The following is a 19,044-nucleotide window of genomic DNA, read 5'->3' on the forward strand; positions in this document are numbered from 1 at the left end:
GGAAAATGGAAGCTTTCTATCTCCTCCTTTGGGGGAGTCCAAAGCTTGCTGGAACTTACTGATCATAATGTTTGGCATTATGAGAATATCAGCTGGCCCAAACAGATTGATAGCTGACTGTATCTGCTTACAGAAGTTAACAGGAGATATAGCACCTTTATCAGCACTAAGCAAACTATCTCAAAGTAGTGAGCAAGCTTTCAGGTTCCCTGAAACTCCTCTTCAAGATAGATGTTAAGTAGAAGGGGAAACCCAGAAGAAACTGCCGTTCTCCCTGTGAAAATATAAGGAACCAACAGCTACAGTGGTACCTCGGGTTAAGTACTTAATTCGTTCCGGAGGTCCGTTCTTAACCTGAAACTGTTCTTAACCTGAAGCACCACTTTAGCTAATGGGGCCTCCTGCTGCTGCCGTGCCACCAGAGCACGATTTCTGTTCTCATCCTGAAGCAAAGTTCTTAACCCGAGGTAATATTTCTGGGTTAGTGGAGTCTGTAACCTGAAGCGTATGTAACCTGAAGCATATGTAACCCAAGGTACCACTGCATTAGGATTGATTTGTAGCTCTGATCAGAGCTCATGGGTCCCTTGATAAGTCAGAGAGCAAAATGAAGTCCGGTAGCCCTTAGTTTAGCAAACCTGATAGGAACCAAGTTGAGTAGTATTATTGTTGGTGGTGGGCATGTAATCCCCATAAAATAACCCCACATGGGGATTATGTACCCTCCAGCCACTAGGCCCCATACACACTTAAAACAGACAGACAATATACTCTCCAAGATCAACAGAACAGTACCATTAATTTGATAAGCCTGGGCAGTGTGACTCAGTACATGGGAGACAGATTTGGCTCTGGATCTGACAGGGCCAAGTTCACATGCCTCTGCTATGGGCACAAGGATCATGTTGGCAAGTGATGCTTAGCACCATGAGGATGAGCCTCAATTAGCTTGAGGAAAGCACCATGACCCTCTCCTCTCTGTGGTCGGAAGAAGGACTTCTGCTGAAGTGCTTTGTGCACCACACGAACCAGGGATCCTGGCTTAAGACAAACTCTGGGTAGTTTGATAAACCTGCTTCATAGCGCATGGTGTGGCTTGGCACGAAACTCACCAGAGCTTGTTTTAAAGCAAGATGCCCAATTCATGTACGATGCTAGGCAGAGATTGTTTTAAAGTTTAATTCAATTCAGCAATAAGAGTTGAAGTGAGTACGCAAGCCCAACAACTTTCTTTGGACTGTTTGAGGCTTGTCCATGTAGCACTAAACCACAGTTTAGCATTGCAAAGGAACTGAGCATATAAAATAGGTTAGTTCTCCCATATAAAACTCCTCATTTGCATGCGATCAGCACGCGAACACTGTTTCCGGTACTGCAAGGGGGCAGCGTGGAGCAGGATGGTCTTATGCACATCCCACTGACGTGAATGCAACCCCCACATAAATGGGGAGTTGCCCTTAGTGCAAACAGAACCAGTTTGCAAACCCTGTCATGTACATGTGATCCACAGTATAGGAGAAGCAGAAAACTGCACTCTCTGCTAACCACCACAGACTACCAACCTGTGCACATTCCTTCTTACTGAACTTTGGTCTTTAGATATGCATAAACAGAGACATACTCCAGGACAGAAGTCCACAGGACCCGTGCTGTTCAATGAGCTATCCCTTTAATCTTTATTAATACAGCAGCTTGCAGAAAACTTTGTGCTGATGACTTCATATGAAGTTTGCCTCGCGTCGGAAAACACCACCTTAACTGATTTACTGCATATTAAATACACATACAGCTTAAGACCCATTAATTTGATTTTAATACACAAACTGCTAGGAAACTGCACTTTCAGGGTGAACTACTGAAACTTTTGGCACTTGCATTTCCAAGAGGTCAACTGTCATTGTGAATGTGAATATGATATAGATTAACTTAAAATATCCTCAGTCAGCAGAGTTCTATACTAAAGTCATGTTGGTTTCCCCCCTCCTCCCCAGACCTTCATGGTTCACCCTTCACTTTAGCAACCCTGAGCCCTCAGCAAGAATCCCTGCCAGACACCAGCAAATCTGCAATGTTACGAAGGAAAAGCATTCATATCCATAGACACATGGTCCCCAAGGCTATTTGCAATAAATAAATACATGAACAGGCTTATGCGCATCCACTGAATTTAAAGAAGCTAAAGTCAGAGTGCTGTGTGTCGCAATAAAATGCATATAAACATTTTATAAAGCGGCTGAGCAAACAATAAACACACAAACAAAACCACTGAGAAGCCAACATGGGTGGGAAAGCTCCACCCTCTGGGCCACATGAGGCCCAGCCATTTCCCACAAGCCACACCCACCTGTCCCAAACAGATGACATCATATGACATCAGGTGTGTGTGACAGGTAAAGAAACAGTTTCAAAAAAGAAGAAGAAGCCAGGATCCTTAAGGAGGACTGCCAGTTGTTCACTGAAGTCTTTTAAATTTAGAACTGAATGCAAGTGCCACTGGGATCTGCTTCATTCAGGAATGAACTTGGCAACACCTGATCAGAAGCTCCCAAGTGCAGCCAACTTGGCACCAAGTGCATGGGAATAATGTGTTCCCAGTGTCCCAATCCTGCGAGGAATCACTGATCTTCAATTCTTTCAAAAACCAGCCCCAGGGTAATTTGTTGCAGTTTGAGGCATCATAGCTCTACTGAAGGTTAGAGCGCATCCTTTGTAGTTAGAAGGTCCCATGTTTAAACCCTGGCATGTTCGATTAAAAGGATAAAGGTAGAAGATGATGGGGAAGACCTCCAAGCATGAGACCTTGGAGAGTCACCAACACTCTTGCCAGACCGTTGCAACCAAGACCTGATAGACAAGGCCATTAGCATCTGGTAGAGCTGGTGAGAAATATGTAGTTTCAGAACCACCGTTGCAAACTGAAAAGGCATTCTTAGACCTAGAAGCACCCTGCGGCTTCAAAGCTGACACGGAATCATAATCCTCAACCTGACCAACCAATTATTTCACAATTCACTGGGCTTATTAGTTTCAGCTGGCCAACCCACACCCAGTCAGTTGATTACATCAAAAGATTTGATTCCTCACATCTCCTGCAGCTGGAGAAAGAAAAGGAAAGAAAAGTTTTACTGTTGTGTTATAGCAGTGTCTGAAACTCATATATATCAGCTAGGCGCCAAATGGCTCCTTAAACCAAGTTAAAAGGTAAAGGTAAAGGACCCCTGACAGTTAAGTCCAGTCATTAACGACTCTGGGGTTGCGGCGCTCATCTTGCTTTACTGGCCGAGGGAGCCAACATTTGTCCGCAGACAGTTTTTCTGGGTCATGCGGCCAGCATGACTAAGCCGCTTCTGGTGAAACCAGAGCAGTGCACGGAAATACCATTTACCTTCCTGCCACAGTGATACCTATTTATCTACTTGCACTGGCATGCTTTTGAACTGCTAGGTTGGCAGGAACTGGGACCGAGCAAAGGGAGCTCACCCCATCACAGGGATTCAAACCGCCGACCTTCCGATCAGCAAGCCCTAGGCTCAGTAGTTTAGTCCACAGCGCCACCCTCTCAAAACCAAAGTTACAATCACCAAAACGGAATGTCTGGTTGCCATTTTGGGGACAAGACGGCTCTAAAGTCTTGTTTTTCAAATGTCAAACTGATTGATTAGACATCTGTCTTTGTTCAGATGACAACCTTGAGCTAGGTTAAGAGCTTTGAGAACTTGAAGAAAAGTCACTTGATCCAGGGACAGTCCACATATATATTGGCCGATTCCAAGCTCTTTTTCTTAATGGTGACTGCTCCTGATCAGGCTGCACAGAAAAAGCAATTTGGTTCCAGAAATCCATTCCAATTTTACAGATAAAATATAACTGATACAATTCTACAGGATGTGGTATTAGTGTGTGAAAACAGTCCAGATCCAATGATCTCTAGGCATGCACTTCCAGATGGTGGAGATGTCAGGGGCCATCCCAGCACCCAGGAATCTTCACTTGGTCAAAAGTGGTGTTAAGCCAGGTGCAAAATGTGCCTGGCATCTGGCTAATTTCTAACACTGCAGTGGAAATGAACTGCCTGTGCATTATATATTGCAGATAAGGTGTTCACTGGTGGATTTCTTTTTTAATGATATAGGTGGGAAAGCAGCTTGTCATTGGTGACTACACAGGTACTGGCCAATGGGTACTCATATTTTTTTGTTCAGCCGTATTTCATGCAGCATTTGCCTCCCAAACAGAAAGGAAGAATTAGCTAAGGCAGGGGTCGGCAAGGTTGACCTCGCCTGGGCTGGTTCACTCCAGTGGAGTTCCCTCCGTGGGCCAGATCTCAGGTATGTGTGAGTGCAGGCGCCCGCCATTTCCGGCATCTACGTCTGCACAGATTCTATTTTTGGCACCAGCACCACAGTAGCGAGTCCCCGCGCCGCACTGGTTTAGCACAGGGCACGGGGACTCGCCAAGCAGGCAGCTTGGTTCAGGGGCAGCTCAGGGGCCAGTTAAACAACCCCCGTGGGCTGCTTGTGGCCCATGGGCCTTAGGTTGCCAACCCCTGAGCTAAGGGAATACAGTCATACCTCGGGTTACAGATGCTTCAGGTTGCATTTTTTCAGGTTATGGACGCTCCAAAACCCGGAAGTACTGGAACGGGTTACTTCCAGGTTTTGGAGGTCACACATGCACAGAAGTGCTAAATCACACTTTGCGCATGCGCAGAAGCGCCGAATCACAACCCACGCGTGTGCATCCCGCATGGATCACATTCACAACCAGCGCGTCCACCGTAGTGGCACTTTTTTTCCTAGTATCAACAACTCATGGTTATTTCTGTGCTGGGAAAGTGAGATCTCTCTACAAGAGACAATTTTTCTGGGTAAGAGAGATCTGGAGCCCATTAAATAAAAACCACCTGACTGCCAATCTATTGCACAACAATGCCATTGTCTGCAATGCAACTGCATTCTTCCCCAACCAGCTTTTCACAGTGCTGGCTTTATATTTAGCCTCAGCCAACTGGTTTTGCTGCTCACTTTGAAGGCACCCTCCCGAGACACAGTTGGGACCAGTCCCAGGCTCAGTGTTTTATATTTAAGCAGGAAACCATCTGTGGCGCCTCCCACACTTGCCTAATGTCATAGCCTGATTTAGTCACAGCTTCTAACTGGAAAATTAAAAGCCAATGCCAACTCAGACCCATATTATCTTGCTATAAAACCGTACCATAAAAAAACTAGTGAGTCCCTGAGCTCTTTCTAACACCAGTTGCTGAACTGTGCGACAGTAGAGTTGACCACATTGCCATAATTGGTCCAAGTCATTGCTGCCATGTATGGAAGTGCTCAAGAAAACCAGCACGTCCATATATTAAGATGCTAAATGAAGACAGATCAAGGAAGGAGATCCAATATGGCAAGTAGCAGGATCATGCCGCACAAAGAATACCAACCTTCCTTAATGGGAAGAGTTTATTGCGGGCGTTGTGGTTATCTTGGTTTTAGATTAACAACATTCCTTATTTCTTCTGCAACAGTATTGGAAAGCAGCCCTTAAAAAGTGCTATGCAAAAAGTCATTTTTTTGTCTTTTTTACAAAATATTTATTTTACAAAAATTCAGGTCCCCAAGGCAAATTCCAAGTTGAATCCGCAAAGCATAATAAATCAATTAAAAAACTAAAACAGCAGCATGAAAAGGCATACAACAACTGAATCTGAATATTGTTGACACTCAACTCCAAATCCACAAGATACCTCCCTCAGCACTTTCATGTGGATGTGTTAAGCATCCCTGGGTGAGGTATAAAATCCCAAAAGCAGAAGGGCCATGGTGTGTTGAGCAACAATCCCCCAGCAATACCTTCTGATACCTACCCACCAGGTAAGTCCAGAACTGCCACAGAACAGTACCTCCAAGTCCCATTCCTGACAGAGGCCCCAGTTAGTTAGTTACTTACAGAAGGACACTGTGGTTAAATCTATCAAAAGAAGAGGAGGAGGAGGAGGAGGAGGAGGAGGAGTTTGGATTTGATATCCTGCTTTATCACTACCCTAAGGAGTCTCAAAGCGGCTAACATTCTCCTTTTCCTTCCTCCCCCACAACAAACACTCTGTGAGGTGAGTGAGGCTAAGAGACTTCAGAGAAGTGTGACTAGCCCAAGGTCACCCAGCAGCTGCATGTGGAGGAGCGGAGAATCAAACCTGGTTCACCAGATTACGAGTCCACCACTCTTAACCACTGCACCTAACTGGTCCTCCAACCATGTACATTAATAAATGTCCTAAATCCTTTCAGGAAACTAACTGTCCAAGGTAATAGATATTTCAAACCCCGCCCCAGACAAGGGGGCCTTGGAATGGATGCTGAAGTCCCCCTGACCAACTAAGCCGGGGGGACATTAAAACCATCCCTGGGACCCCCTCTGCTAGCTCAGGTAGGGAGACTGTTGATCAGGATGGGGGGGTGCAACTTGTAGAGATAATTAACAGCAAGTCACCCAAGTTTTAGAACTCCTTCCACTGTCAGTTTTCCCATAGTCCATCTTAGATGGCAAGCTCATTGGGCAAGCTCATCTATCAGACCATGCACACCAATGCTGTTGTGAATATGCAGCTGAATAAATAAGGAGCTATAAGGCATAGAGAACTCTAGAGCAGTGTTTCCCAACCTTGGGCCTCCAGCTGTTTTCGAACTACAATTCCCATCATCCCTGACCACTGGTCTTGCTAGCTGAGGATTATGGGAGTTGTTGTCCAAAAACAGCTGGAGGCCCAATGTTGGGAAATGCTGCTCTAGAGCTCATATCTTTCAAACCAGCACTCTTTGTACCACTCCCATTTGATAAAAATGAATCCACCTTAAATTCAGGAATCCTTATTTCGTTTAATTATTCATTCACCTTCCAAAAAAAAAAAAAACACTGTTATCGTTTTGCTGATATAGGCTAAGTGCTGCTTCTCTGACCTGTAGCAAGCAGAGTGGATGAGCTTGGTTTAAGTTAGCGTTAGTGACAATATTCAACATCTTTTAATATCCAAGCACCTCGTATCTGTTGGGTTTAATCTCATAACATGTGCCATTGTTCTCTTTAGAGAATGGGAAACAAGCTGCAAAAAGCTGAGGCTGCGCATCAACAGCCTCTGGAATAAAACACCGAGAAAAGGAGCTGATAGGTTTCTAAACCAATTCCTCAGCCTCTCGCTCATATGTGGGAAACTCTTATATTAAGAATAAAAATGTACATATTTCTTCATCCGTTTGCTAAGCTTCCATTTGCCCACCCAAAAAAATATCTCCAGCCTCACTGTAGCTATAGGATCATCCAACTTGATGCAGTTACTTCAAATCTGGTTACTCCTCAAGGAGGCTTGCAAACTACCATTTTATGTGGTTTCCTGCAGCAAGAAAGGATCACATCCAAGCAACCAGGAACTAGGGAGGAGACATTTGAAATCAGATTGTTAAATTACTCTCATTTTTCTGCTTTCTTTCAGACCATCAGGCCACTTAAGATTGCCTACCTACCAGGCCTGGGCGATATACAGTGGTAAAGGTAAAGGTAAAGGGACCCCTGACCATTAGGTCCAGTCGTGGCCGACTCTGGGGTTGCAGCACTCATCTCGCTTTATTGGCCCTGGGAGCCGGCGTACAGCTTCCGGGTCATGTGGCCAGCATGACTAAGCCGCTTCTAGCAAACCAGAGCAGCACACGGAAACGCTGTTTACCTTACCTTCCGGAGCGGTACTTATTTAGCTACTTGCACTTTGGCGTGCTTTCGAACTGCTAGGTTGGCAGGAGCAGGGACCGAGCAACGGGAGCTCACCCCGTCGCGGGGATTTGAACCGCCGACGTTCTGATCGGCAAGTCCTAGGCTCTGTGGTTTAACCCACAGCGCCACCCACGTCCCAGCATACAGTGGTACCTTGGTTGTTGAACTTAATCCGTTCTGGGAGTCCGTTCGACTCCCGGAACTGTTTGAAAAACAAGGTGCAGCTTCTGATTGGCTGCGGGAGCTTCCTGCACATACAGTCGCACCTTGGATCCCAAATATCTTGGTACCTGGACGTTTTGGCTCCTGAAAACCGCAAACTCAGAAGTGACTGTTCTGGTTTGCGAATGTTCTTTGGAACCTGAACGTCCGATGGGGCTTCCAATTGGCTGCGGCAGCTTCCTGCAGCCAATCAGAAGCTGTGCTTTCGTTTCTGAACGTTTTGGAAGTCGAACACACTTGCAGAATAGATTCCGTTCGACTTCCAAGGTATTGTGAAGTTAAAACCGCTTTTCGAAGAGAAATGAGGGATTTGTTCTGGAATTACTTTAGTTGTTCTCACAGACTGCAGTTAAGAAATGGACAGAGAGATGCAAAAGGTGGAAGAATTTCAATCCTGAAAGAATCTGGCAAAGACCTCTGCTTGAAGATGGAGCACACAGATGTTTCAGGCCAGGCACAGCACTATGTACTTTCTAATATCAAGCAACATTCGCATTATATTAGTTTGCTCATTGAATTGATTCACAGTGAATCCTATGCATATCGGGTTCAGAAATGAGCCCGAGGGAATTTAATGGTTGCTTACTCTGAGGTCAGTGTATATAGGACTGCAGGTTCAGTCCCAGTTCCAAAATCTCTCAGTTCACAGTTAGCTTTATGTACCAGGAAAAAAATTATGAGTTCTTTGTAATCAAAGAACTATAAATCAGAGATATAAATCTTCAAAAGTTACTTCTTTGAAAGAGTAACAAAACAGGAATTACTACTCCACACGTATTTTAATATAACTTATCTATGACAGAAATGATTTGAGATAGTAGAAGTCTAAGACATTTTACTAAGTCAAGGACAAAAGTAAAATGACAAGCATTAATATACTTCATTCTATATTAACTGAATTAAGCAAGCTCTGTGTGAGATAATATATTAAATCTCCACAGTGCCTATGGAATACAAACACCTAGGGACGTGAAGAGCGTATTTGACACAGAACTATTGTACCAGCTCATATTATGCAACACAGATATGAGGAGGTGTAGAGAGCATTTTAATTAGCTGACAGCCTTCACCTAAAGTGTAAAGCCAGAATACATCAAGCTGTTCCATATCGTTATTGCTACAAACAGAACGGATTTTTTTTTAACCTCTTGCTGATTATTTTTGTTCCATTATTAACAGACTGGGAGTGGGGATTAAATTAAAAACTAAGGATGCCTTTGGATCTTATAATTTATGTGGAAATTGTTTGATTTGGTTGCGTACTTTTCGATGCTTTGTTTATTGTTTATGGCTGCTTTTTGTTATGTTTGTAGTTATGTAATTCTTTTATATAGGTCGTAAACAGCCTTGAGCATGGTTTTAACTTTAGAAAAGTGGTATACAAATAAAACGACTGAACATCAAAAGTGGCGATTAAAATGCTAATGCTAATAATTTTACTAGCTGTCTAGTATTTTAATGTATCACACACACCATGGCGATTTGTGTGTTATTGAAAACAGCTTCTCATATCAGAAGTTTTAGGGATTGGAAGCAGGGTTTTCCAAACTTGTGTCTCCAGCTGGTTTTGGACTACAACTCCCATCATCCCTAGCTAGCAGGACCAGTGGTCAGGGACGATGGGAACTGTAGTCTAAAAACAGCTGGAGACCCAAGGTTGGGAAATCCTGGATTAGAGCAATCATGTTAAGGGTTCTACTTAAATTGGTATATTCCATTCATTCCATTTCTGCTTAGCTGGCTCACAAACTCAAAAAAAGCCGACTGATATTCTACACAGACCTTTTAATTCCTGCAGTGTGGCAAACAGTTAATGCATCACAACAACAGTGGTTAATTTGTATAGAGCATGTGCCCTAGGGAACTGCTCATTTTTAAAACTTAACTGATAATTTATAACCAGGCTTGTAGCAAGAAGCAAATTCTGAATACATTAGAAACTGAGGGGATGACAACTGAATACAGTCAATAAACAATGGTCACATGCTTCAAACATCTCGCACTGAAATTAACAAGACCTAAAAAGGTCTCTCTTTGACTAGATGATTCATTTATTATTTTGTTTATCCAATTTATATCTGTCTCTTCCTACCAAAGAAGCCCAGGGTGGATTGTGCCACAAATTATGGACCTACCAGGTTTACTTTTAAAAAATGATTACGATGCACTCTATTCTACTGCAAAAGAATCACGTTTTCAAAAATATCTCAGATCTTGAAGGAAGCAAATGTGGCTATAGCGCAGTGCCATTTTACACATCAGTTCCCACCAAGCTGTATGTCAACGGAGCTAAACTATTCACTCAGATATGGGCCTACAAGCTAACAACAGGATGCTGGGTTGATGCCAATAAACAATTACCATGGTCGCAACATCTCCTCCAGGAGACCTAACAACCACCACCACCCCCCTCTGCATCATAACCAACATTCAACATTTCCCCAAGTTTCAAAAGCGGCTTTTTAAGCCAAGCATATTGGGAAAAGTCAGGAACCCAACTGAGAAACACAATGGCTCAGTGGATATCAGGGCTGGGGAATATCTGTTTTTCAACATTGCAATATATTACCAGCGTTCGAAACTCCCGTTGTTCTAGGAGCGTTTTGCGACAAGGAATTTCACTAGCGCGAGCAGTTTCTGAGGTCTGGGGAAAGTGCTGTGCCTAAGATTTCAGATTAAAACAGCAGAGTGGAGGGAAAGGACATTTGTCTGCCTCCCCCTTCCAGCCACTCTCTGAAGACTGGGGAAGAGACCCCCTTAGGGGGGTGGGCAGAAAAAGTATGGCTTTGTTTTTTACAGTCTTCAGAGGTGGACTAGAGTCTAGACCATGTGAAAAATGAATGTTAAGATTTTAGCTGCAGTTCATTCATTTTCAGCTTTGTATTCTTGTTATAAAAAAGTGCACCTAGACATTCCATTGTTGCACCGCACCCATAACCTAGGTTTAAGGTGCCATTTAGCTCCTAGCTTTCATATCTCAGTTTCTAACACTGTATATCACCAGCTAAGCATCGCGATAGATCAATGAACCACAATGTCTGAAATAAGGATGCCACCATGTAGAAGCACTGGCTGGCTTCACAGCTTTTCCTACACTGTGATTTTTGCATAAGTGCGCACACACGCAATGAGTCACAATATATTGCCAGGTCAAAAAATTGAAACAGATATCACAATATGGACTTCAAACTGGTTTTGGATGATATATCGCCCAGCCCTAATACACCTCATGATTCACGATATATTGCCAGGTCAAACATTATGAAACCGGTATCCACAATATGGACTTCAAACTGGTTTTGGACAATATATCAATATGTCACCCAGCCCTAGTGGATATACCTAAGACTCAGCTGTAGGAGTTCAGCTAGTGCAGGTTAAAATTCATACAAGGGAGGTCTTTAATTTTCCTAGTTATAGAAGCACAACTGTTGAGGAAGGACATGTGTCACCAGCTTAGAGGTCAGCAGCAGGCAACCTGCCCAGGACAGGGGAGGATGCAATGGAGTGTGGGACTACAAACTGCAACTTTTCTCCTCCCCACACCAAATTCTAACGAGCATCTGGGAGCCCTCACAAAATATATATGCAGCTGTGAGTAATCTACATGATATCCAGACCAGGAACAGTTGAATCTGGTGAGTGGGGCAAAAGAGGAAAAGTAGTCTCTCAAATCAGCCTCTTTACCATGCAACTAGATTAGAAAGTGGTTAAAGATACCAATAAATTGCAAACCTGTAACTTCTTCTGAGGGACGCGGGTGGCGCTGTGGGTTAAACCACAGAGCCTAGGAATTGCCAATCAGAATGTCAGTGGTTCGAATCACCGCAACGGGGTGAGCTCCCGTTGCTTGGTCCCTGCTCCAACCAACCTAGAAGTTCGAAAGCACGTCAAAGTGCAAGTAGATAAATACCTTCTCCGGTGGGAAGGTAAACGGTGTTTCCGTGCGCTGCTCTGGTTCGCCAGAAGCGGCTTAGTCATGCTGGCCACATGACCCGGAAGCTGTACGCCGGCTCCCTCAACCAATAAAGTGAGATGAGCGCCGCAACCCCAGAGTCAGTCACGACGGGACCTAATGGTCAGGGGTCCCTTTACCTTTACCTTTAACTTCTTCTGACCTGGTCAATGAATGATCAGCAAGGGGATAGAAGGGCGAAACAAACATGTGCTTGAGTGTAGAGCAAGCCTTACCAACAAGAACCAGCATGGCTTTTGTAAGGGGAAGCCTTGTCTAACTCAGGCTGCAGTCCTAACCCCAATGACCTGAGCATAAGCTCCATTGAATTCATCAGGACTTACATCTGAGCAAATGTAGTTAGGACTACATTATAAAGTGGAATTCCTGGATCCAACAAGCCTACTTCCAGGTATGGCTGGTTCGCCAGCTACAGTCCCTTTCAGGCAGAAGTGATTTGACCGCTGTGCTCCATGTTCTGGTAACTTCCAGATTGGGTTATTAAAGCACATTCTACTTGGGGATGCCTTTGAGGTTGGCTTGAAAGCTTAAACTGGTCCAAAATGCAGCAGCCAAATCAATGGCGGGGGTTCCATTTAGAACTGGTAGAACCCCCATTTTAAAACAGCTGCCCTGGTTTTGGGTTCATTCCCAGGCCCAGTTCAAGATGCTCAAACTGGCCACCATGTACCTTGGAATATCTAAAATGGCCATGTAAATAGTCTGAAATACCTGGAATGATTAGGAGCATATCCTGAAGACTTAATATTGATCTGTTTTCCTTCTTGGTATGCTTTAATCACCCTATGTTTGTATTCTGGGCTGTTTTAACTGCATGCTCACTAGTGAAATGGAGGTTAAAAGGTAAAGGTAAAGGGACCCCTGACCATTAGGTCCAGTCGTGGCTGACTCTGGGATTGCGGTTCTCATCTCACTTTATTGGCTGAGGGAGCTGGCGTACAGCTTCCGGGTCATGTGGCCAGCATGACTATGCCGCTTCTGGCGAACCAGAGCAGCACACAGAAACACTGTTTACCTTCCCACCAGAGCGGTACCTATTTATCTACTTGCACTTTGCCGTGCTTTCGAACTGCTAGGTTGGCAGGAACAGGGACCGAGCAACCGGAGCTCACCCCATCACGGGGATTCGAACCGCCGACCTTCTGATCAGCAAGTCCTAGGCTCTGTGGTTTAGCCCACAGCATCCCATCGAAATGGAGGTTACGAAACATTAATTCTGAACTACTGTAATCAATACATCGGACCCAAATACAGTGGTGCCTCGGGTTAAGTACTTAATTCGTTCCAGACGTCCGTTCTTAACCTGAAACTGTTCTTAACCTGAAGCACCACTTTAGCTAACGGGTCCTCCTGCTGCCGCCACGCCGCCGGAGCAAGATTTCTGTTCTTATCCTGAAGCAAAGTTCTTAACCTGAAGCACTATTTCTGGGTTAGAGGAGTCTGTTACCTGAAGCGTATGTAACCCAAAGTACCACTGTATCTGAAATATTGTCTCCTTCCCTTCTTCGGTGTTAAGAACAGCAGAGAGAGCCCAGGAGAGGCCTTTCCGTGGCATCCCCCGAGGTGCGCATCTGTCACCTACTTAATGTAGTTTTTATTGTATGCACATATTTACTCTGTGGTTTGACACCTCAGATATATAGGTTAGGACCTACTCAGTTCTCTTGGTTGTAATCTGTTTCAACTGTTTTTAATATTATATTTTTAGATTGCTGTAACCCTCCCTGGGACCTTGTAATGAAGGGCAGATAAGAAATCTGATGAATAGCAGCAACAGAAGTGTTCCATGTTATTCAGGGATATCCCTATGCATTTAATAGGGAACATTTTCCACTTGATTTTTTTATTTTGGATGGGGGGGACCTTTTAACACAGCTCATCACAAAAGGTTCCAACGGGACTTAATAGTCATAAAAATAATAATAACAACAACATTAGATCCTTAACTGCTTAAGAAACAGTGTGTGTGTGTGTAGGAACAAAATTCCAGGGTCCACAAACAGTACACTCTCCTAGGATCTACATTCAAACCAGAACAGGTGGGTTTATGTTGAGTCAGCAGTAGACAGTGAGGCAGCCAGGTGTGTAGACATCACCCAATTATACAGGATGGTGAATATTCAAGGGTGAGCAACTCCACTAATTTCTTCAAACTCAAAAAATCAGCAGATCATAAAGTACGGTATAACTCTAAAGCAGTGTTTCCCAACCTTGAGTCTCCAGCTGTTTTCGGACTACAATCCCCATCATCCCTGACCACTGGTCTTGCTAGCTAGGGATGATGGGAGCTGTAGTCGAAAAACAGGTGGAGACCCAACATTGGGAGACAGTGCTCTAAAGTAATACACACTGGGATGTAATCTTAACTTTAGATAGACACTACTTAAATATTACAAAAGCAAACAAACCTGTTATCTACCAACCAAACAGATCAAAGAATCAAGGTAGGAAGGAAACCAAAAGAATGATATCCATGTAAATTTATGAAAGTTAGCAGGGAAATGGATTGAAACGGCAGAAGAGCAGGTTATCATAAGATAACAGCATGCCCATACTGTGCTAGGAAATAGTGCTTCCAGTCTGTATCAGAAAGGAAATTGCAAAGAAACAGAAAAGGCGCATCAAAGACCATTGGTTCTCGCAAGCTTTTTCAAAAGAATTATATTTAAGATCGTTGTGTAGAATCTATGTCCCCATCTGAAATTTAAACACTGACTTAGAAAATCCCAGTTCCCAGTAAGGAAAAGAATGACTATAAAGATCAGCAGCCAGTAGTTCCTGGACCAAATCCAGCCTCCTAAAAGGAGTTGCCTGCCTCCCTTTCCCAAGTTGCCATTTCAAAAATCAAAGAGACATGGAGTATACATGACAGCCAGCCTTGCTAGCAGGTCAGACAGGGAGCAGGGTCAGAGTCTTGGCCACCATAACCCCTTTTCTCATGCTGCCTCTCCAGCAAAATGAGTGGCTAGCCAAGGGTATACGTTCTGTGCTGAATCGAATAAACATTTCTGCAAATTTACTGTTTTCAGCAGTTATTAAAAGTTATTTGCTATTGAAACAAAGAAAGATACATACATATATACATACATACATACATACATATATACATACACACAAACATACACAGACACAAACATAATATATATAAAATATCTTAGGAAAACAGAAACCTCAGCTCTGATAAATTAAAAAGAAAAAAGCAGCAATCAGCATTACATTCTCCTACAGATGGCTGCAGAAACATGGCACACATTTTCCCCCTTCACAGTGGCTGTCTCCACTTGCATGCCCACAAAAGTCAGAGTGACTTTATAAGGGGCAGATTGCTCTTAATAAGGAAGCTATGCAAACCAAAAGAATCAATATTGTCAAACCCTAGCTTTTTATGCACATGAAATACAAGATTTTTTTTTCTCTTCACCCAGTGAGTATTAAATGGAACAAATTTTGTTTTTTTCCCCAGGAGTGGGGAGCAAACGGGCAGAAGAATATTGTGTTGCAAGACTGTACGCAGTTACCTGGGAGTAAGCCCTACTGAACTAGGATTCGGGTCAACTGAGAAGTGGTATGTATAGGATTGTGCTGCGGAACGTTGAATATTTCCTTCCATCTTTCCACTAATATGTCATTTGTAGCGGAAATTGCGCCATTTTGCGCACAACAAATGCCATTGATCTTACCACCATACGAACAAGTCCAATTCTTATTGTCAGTCAAAATGACAAAAAAAATCAAACAAAAAATTTTAGTTGCTAGCATCCAACCACAACCACGCAAAAGTCTAGAAGAGTAAAAATAAAAATACAGTTGATAGCACAATCCTAACCTTGTCTACTAAGAAGTAAATTCGATTGCAGGTAAATTGGTGTTAGGATTGCAGTTACCTACTTCCAGGTAAACTGGGGTTAGGACTGCAGCTTTCAACTCTAAAGAAAAAGTGACAGGACAAACGTTTTGACAGTGTATTTATCCCAGAAGAGATGGGATAATTAAACACAGGAACCAAAAAACTGGAATGTTTTCTGCTGCATACACAACTGCGCAATCTCTGCTTTCAAACTGCAAATTGGGGAAACCATGAAAAACAAGAGTTCCTTTTCTTCTATAAACTTGTATAGACAGGGTTAAGAACCCACTACTCTTTCCCCTAGTCAATCTGAGTGTGAAACAAGCAGTTAATGCAGTCTAATCTTAACTAAAAAGTAAAGAATATCACGATGCATTGAATAATTCAGAATTAATGTTTCATAACCTCCATTTCACTAGTAAGCATGCAGTCAAAACAGCCCAGAATACAAACATGACAGGGTGAATAAAGCATACCAAGAAGGAAAACAGATCAATATTAAGTCTTCAGGACATGCTCCTAATCATTACATGGCCAGTTTAGATATTCCAGATACATGGTAGCCTTGGGAAAAGCTTGCTCACATGCACCACTGCCACGTGCAAAATTACATTCTCAGCATGCACTAGAAAGCCTCAAAAAGCAGAGTCCCGCATACTAGCAGCATAGAACTGTGGCGTTGGAAGGGATCCTGAGAATAATTGAATTCAGGCATAGGCAAACTCAGCCCTCCAGATGTTTTGGGGACTATAACTCCCATCATCCCTGACCAGTGGTCCTGTTAACTAGGGATGATAGGAGTCGTAGTCCCAAAACATCTGGAGGGCCGAGTTTCCCTATGCCTGATCTAGTCCAACCCATTGCAATGTAGAAATATGCAGCTGTCCCACAACCTGCAACTTTGGCACACAGCACCGACAGCCAGTTTCCCAAGTGCTACCACACACATGGCTTCTCAAGCTCTTGTCTTGTTATTATCCCATTGCCACTGGAATCACAGAACTGTAAAGTCAGAAGGAACCACTTGAGTCATCTAGTCCAACCCCCTGCAACGCAGGAAATCTTTTCCCCAACATGGGGCTTGAACCCGCGACGCATGAGATTAGGGTCTCGTGCTCTACCAGCTGAGCTATCCCCTGCATATGGAACAGGTCCAGAGAGTTCAAATTTGGCATATGAATGCGTGCTGGAAGAGCAACCTCTAAAAGAAAGAAAAATCAGGTAAATTAAAGGTAAAGGGACCCCTGACCATTAGGTCCAGTCGCGGATGACTCTGGGGTTGCAGCGCTCATCTCGCTTTATTGGCCGAGGGAGCCGGTGTACAGCTTCCGGGTCATGTGGCCAGCATGACTAAGCCGCTTCTGGCGAACCAGAGCAGCGCATGGAAACGCCGTTTACCTTCCCACCGGAGCGGTACCTATTTATCTACTTGCACTGGTGTGCTTTTGAACTGCTAGGTTGGCAGGAGCAGGGACCGAGCAACGGAGCTCACCCTGTCACGGGGATTTGAACCGCCGACTTTGTGATCGGCAAGTCCCAGGCTCTGTGGTTTAACCCACAGCGCCACCCATGCCCCTATCAGGTAAATTAGGGGTGGGGGAAATGGTGTTGATGAACACTTGGAACAGTGTTGGACACCTCCTGAGCAGCCAGCAGGGGGAGACATAGACACCTGCCCTATGGGAAGCGGCCGTGGGGAATCCCACGGGGAAGCCGTCGTAGGACAGGGGGAAACTTCCACAGTTCGCCCAGCTTACCTCTGAGTCAAAGAGGGCGGGCGTGGGAGCGAGAGAGGCCGACCCCGAAAGAAGGGCGGGCGGGAAGAGGGGTCAAATCCTTTGGGGCTGAGGAATGGGGGGGGGGGAGGAAGTAGGTCGACCCACTGACCCGCCCCCCCAAAAAAATGAGACTGAGAGAGGAGCTTCTTCCCACACTTACCTGCTTTGCCAGCCCTGGATGAGGTTGGTGTACTTGCTGAGGGAGCCCTCGAGCACCGCCTCCGTCGTCCTGCCGGCCGCCAGCCCCCCGCTCCCTCCCGGGCTGGCCGCGGCTGAGCTGGGGCTGCTGCTGCTGCCTCCGCCGCCGCCTCCCTCCGGCCTCCCCGCTGGTGTAGCCGCCGCCGCCGCTGCTCCTTGGCGGCCGGAGAGCCCTCCCCGGCTGGCGGAGGAGGACGGCGAGGAGCCCGCCGAGGTGGGGCGGCTGCTGCTGCGGCTGCTGCTGTTACTGCCGCCGCTGGACGGGGCTGCTCCGGAGTCGCCGCCGCCGCCGCCCTGCGCCGCTGCCGCCGCTGCCTTCTCCATGGAGCGAGGAGGCGGCCTCGGCTGCCGACGGCGGGCAGGGAAATACCTGACTCATACGCAAGGGCCGGAGAGAGACCCCAGGGGCAGCCGTCGCCGTCCTCTCCGCCGCCGCCTCCTCCTTCTCCAGGGCTTGCGAAAAGCAGCGTCGGCGTCGGCGACGCTTTGTGTCCGGCGGCGGAGAGATCCGCCCCGTCCCTCGATGTTCTCGCTTCAAGCCCGGCCCCTCAGCCCAGGCGCGCGGCCATGAAGCGCTGCCTCGCTCAGGGAGCGAGCGCGAGGAGACTCCCACCACAGATGGGCGATGCGGGGAGGAGGAGGAGGAGGGGACGGAGAAACACCCTTCGCGCCCTCCAGACGGGCGAGGGAGGAGGGAAGGGCTGCTGCTGCTGCTGCTGCTGCCCCGCGTTGCGGCCCTCCTACGCCCCGGTGCGCGTGCTGAGGGGGGAAGGCGCCGCGCTTAATTGCGCGGGGATGTGCGGAAAGGGAGCATGGTCGCCGGCGACGCGTCTCTCAGAAGCGTCGAGTTGGAAGCGACCCCCCCCCACACACACACACCCCGCGAGGGTCGTCTAGTCCGAGCCTTCTCGAGGCAATGGCTTACAGGCGTCACCACCAGTGCTTTTTATCTTTAAAAAAAATGTTTAGGGGGTACTCTCATTTTCCTACTCATATTGAAAGACTGCCCCTCAATGAGGCCAAACTTAGATTCACAAAATAGTTAGGTGTATGTGTAAAGGTAAAGGAACCCCTGACCATTAGGTCCAGTCGTGGCCGACTGGGGTTGTGGCGCTCATCTTGCTTTATTGGCCGAGGGAGCCGGCGTACAGCTTCCGGGTCATGTGGCCAGCATGACTAAGCCACTTCTGGCAAACCAGAGCAGCGCATGGAAACACTGTTTACCTTCCCTCCAGAGCGGCACCTATTTATCTACTTGCACTTTT

At 45.6% G+C, this 19,044-nt stretch overlaps 1 protein-coding gene across 5 annotated transcripts in view; it reads right to left on the bottom strand.

Annotated features, from left to right (window-relative positions):
* OSBPL10 (oxysterol binding protein like 10) overlaps positions 1 to 18,118 on the bottom strand; it is a 76,108-nt gene extending 57,990 nt beyond the window's left edge. For all 5 annotated transcript variants that reach the window (XM_080974719.1, XM_080974718.1, XM_080974717.1 and 2 more), the window contains exon 1: positions 17,742 to 18,118. In XM_080974719.1, coding sequence (XP_080830845.1) covers positions 17,742 to 18,103 — 362 coding nt within the window. In that variant the 5' untranslated portion in view covers positions 18,104 to 18,118. The remainder of the gene's footprint in view (positions 1 to 17,741) is intronic.
* Between the last annotated feature and the right edge of the window lie 926 nt (positions 18,119 to 19,044).

This window comes from Podarcis pityusensis (genome assembly GCF_964106645.2).
Source record: "Podarcis pityusensis genome assembly, chromosome: 12".
Classification (NCBI taxonomy): Eukaryota; Metazoa; Chordata; class Lepidosauria; order Squamata; family Lacertidae; genus Podarcis; species Podarcis pityusensis.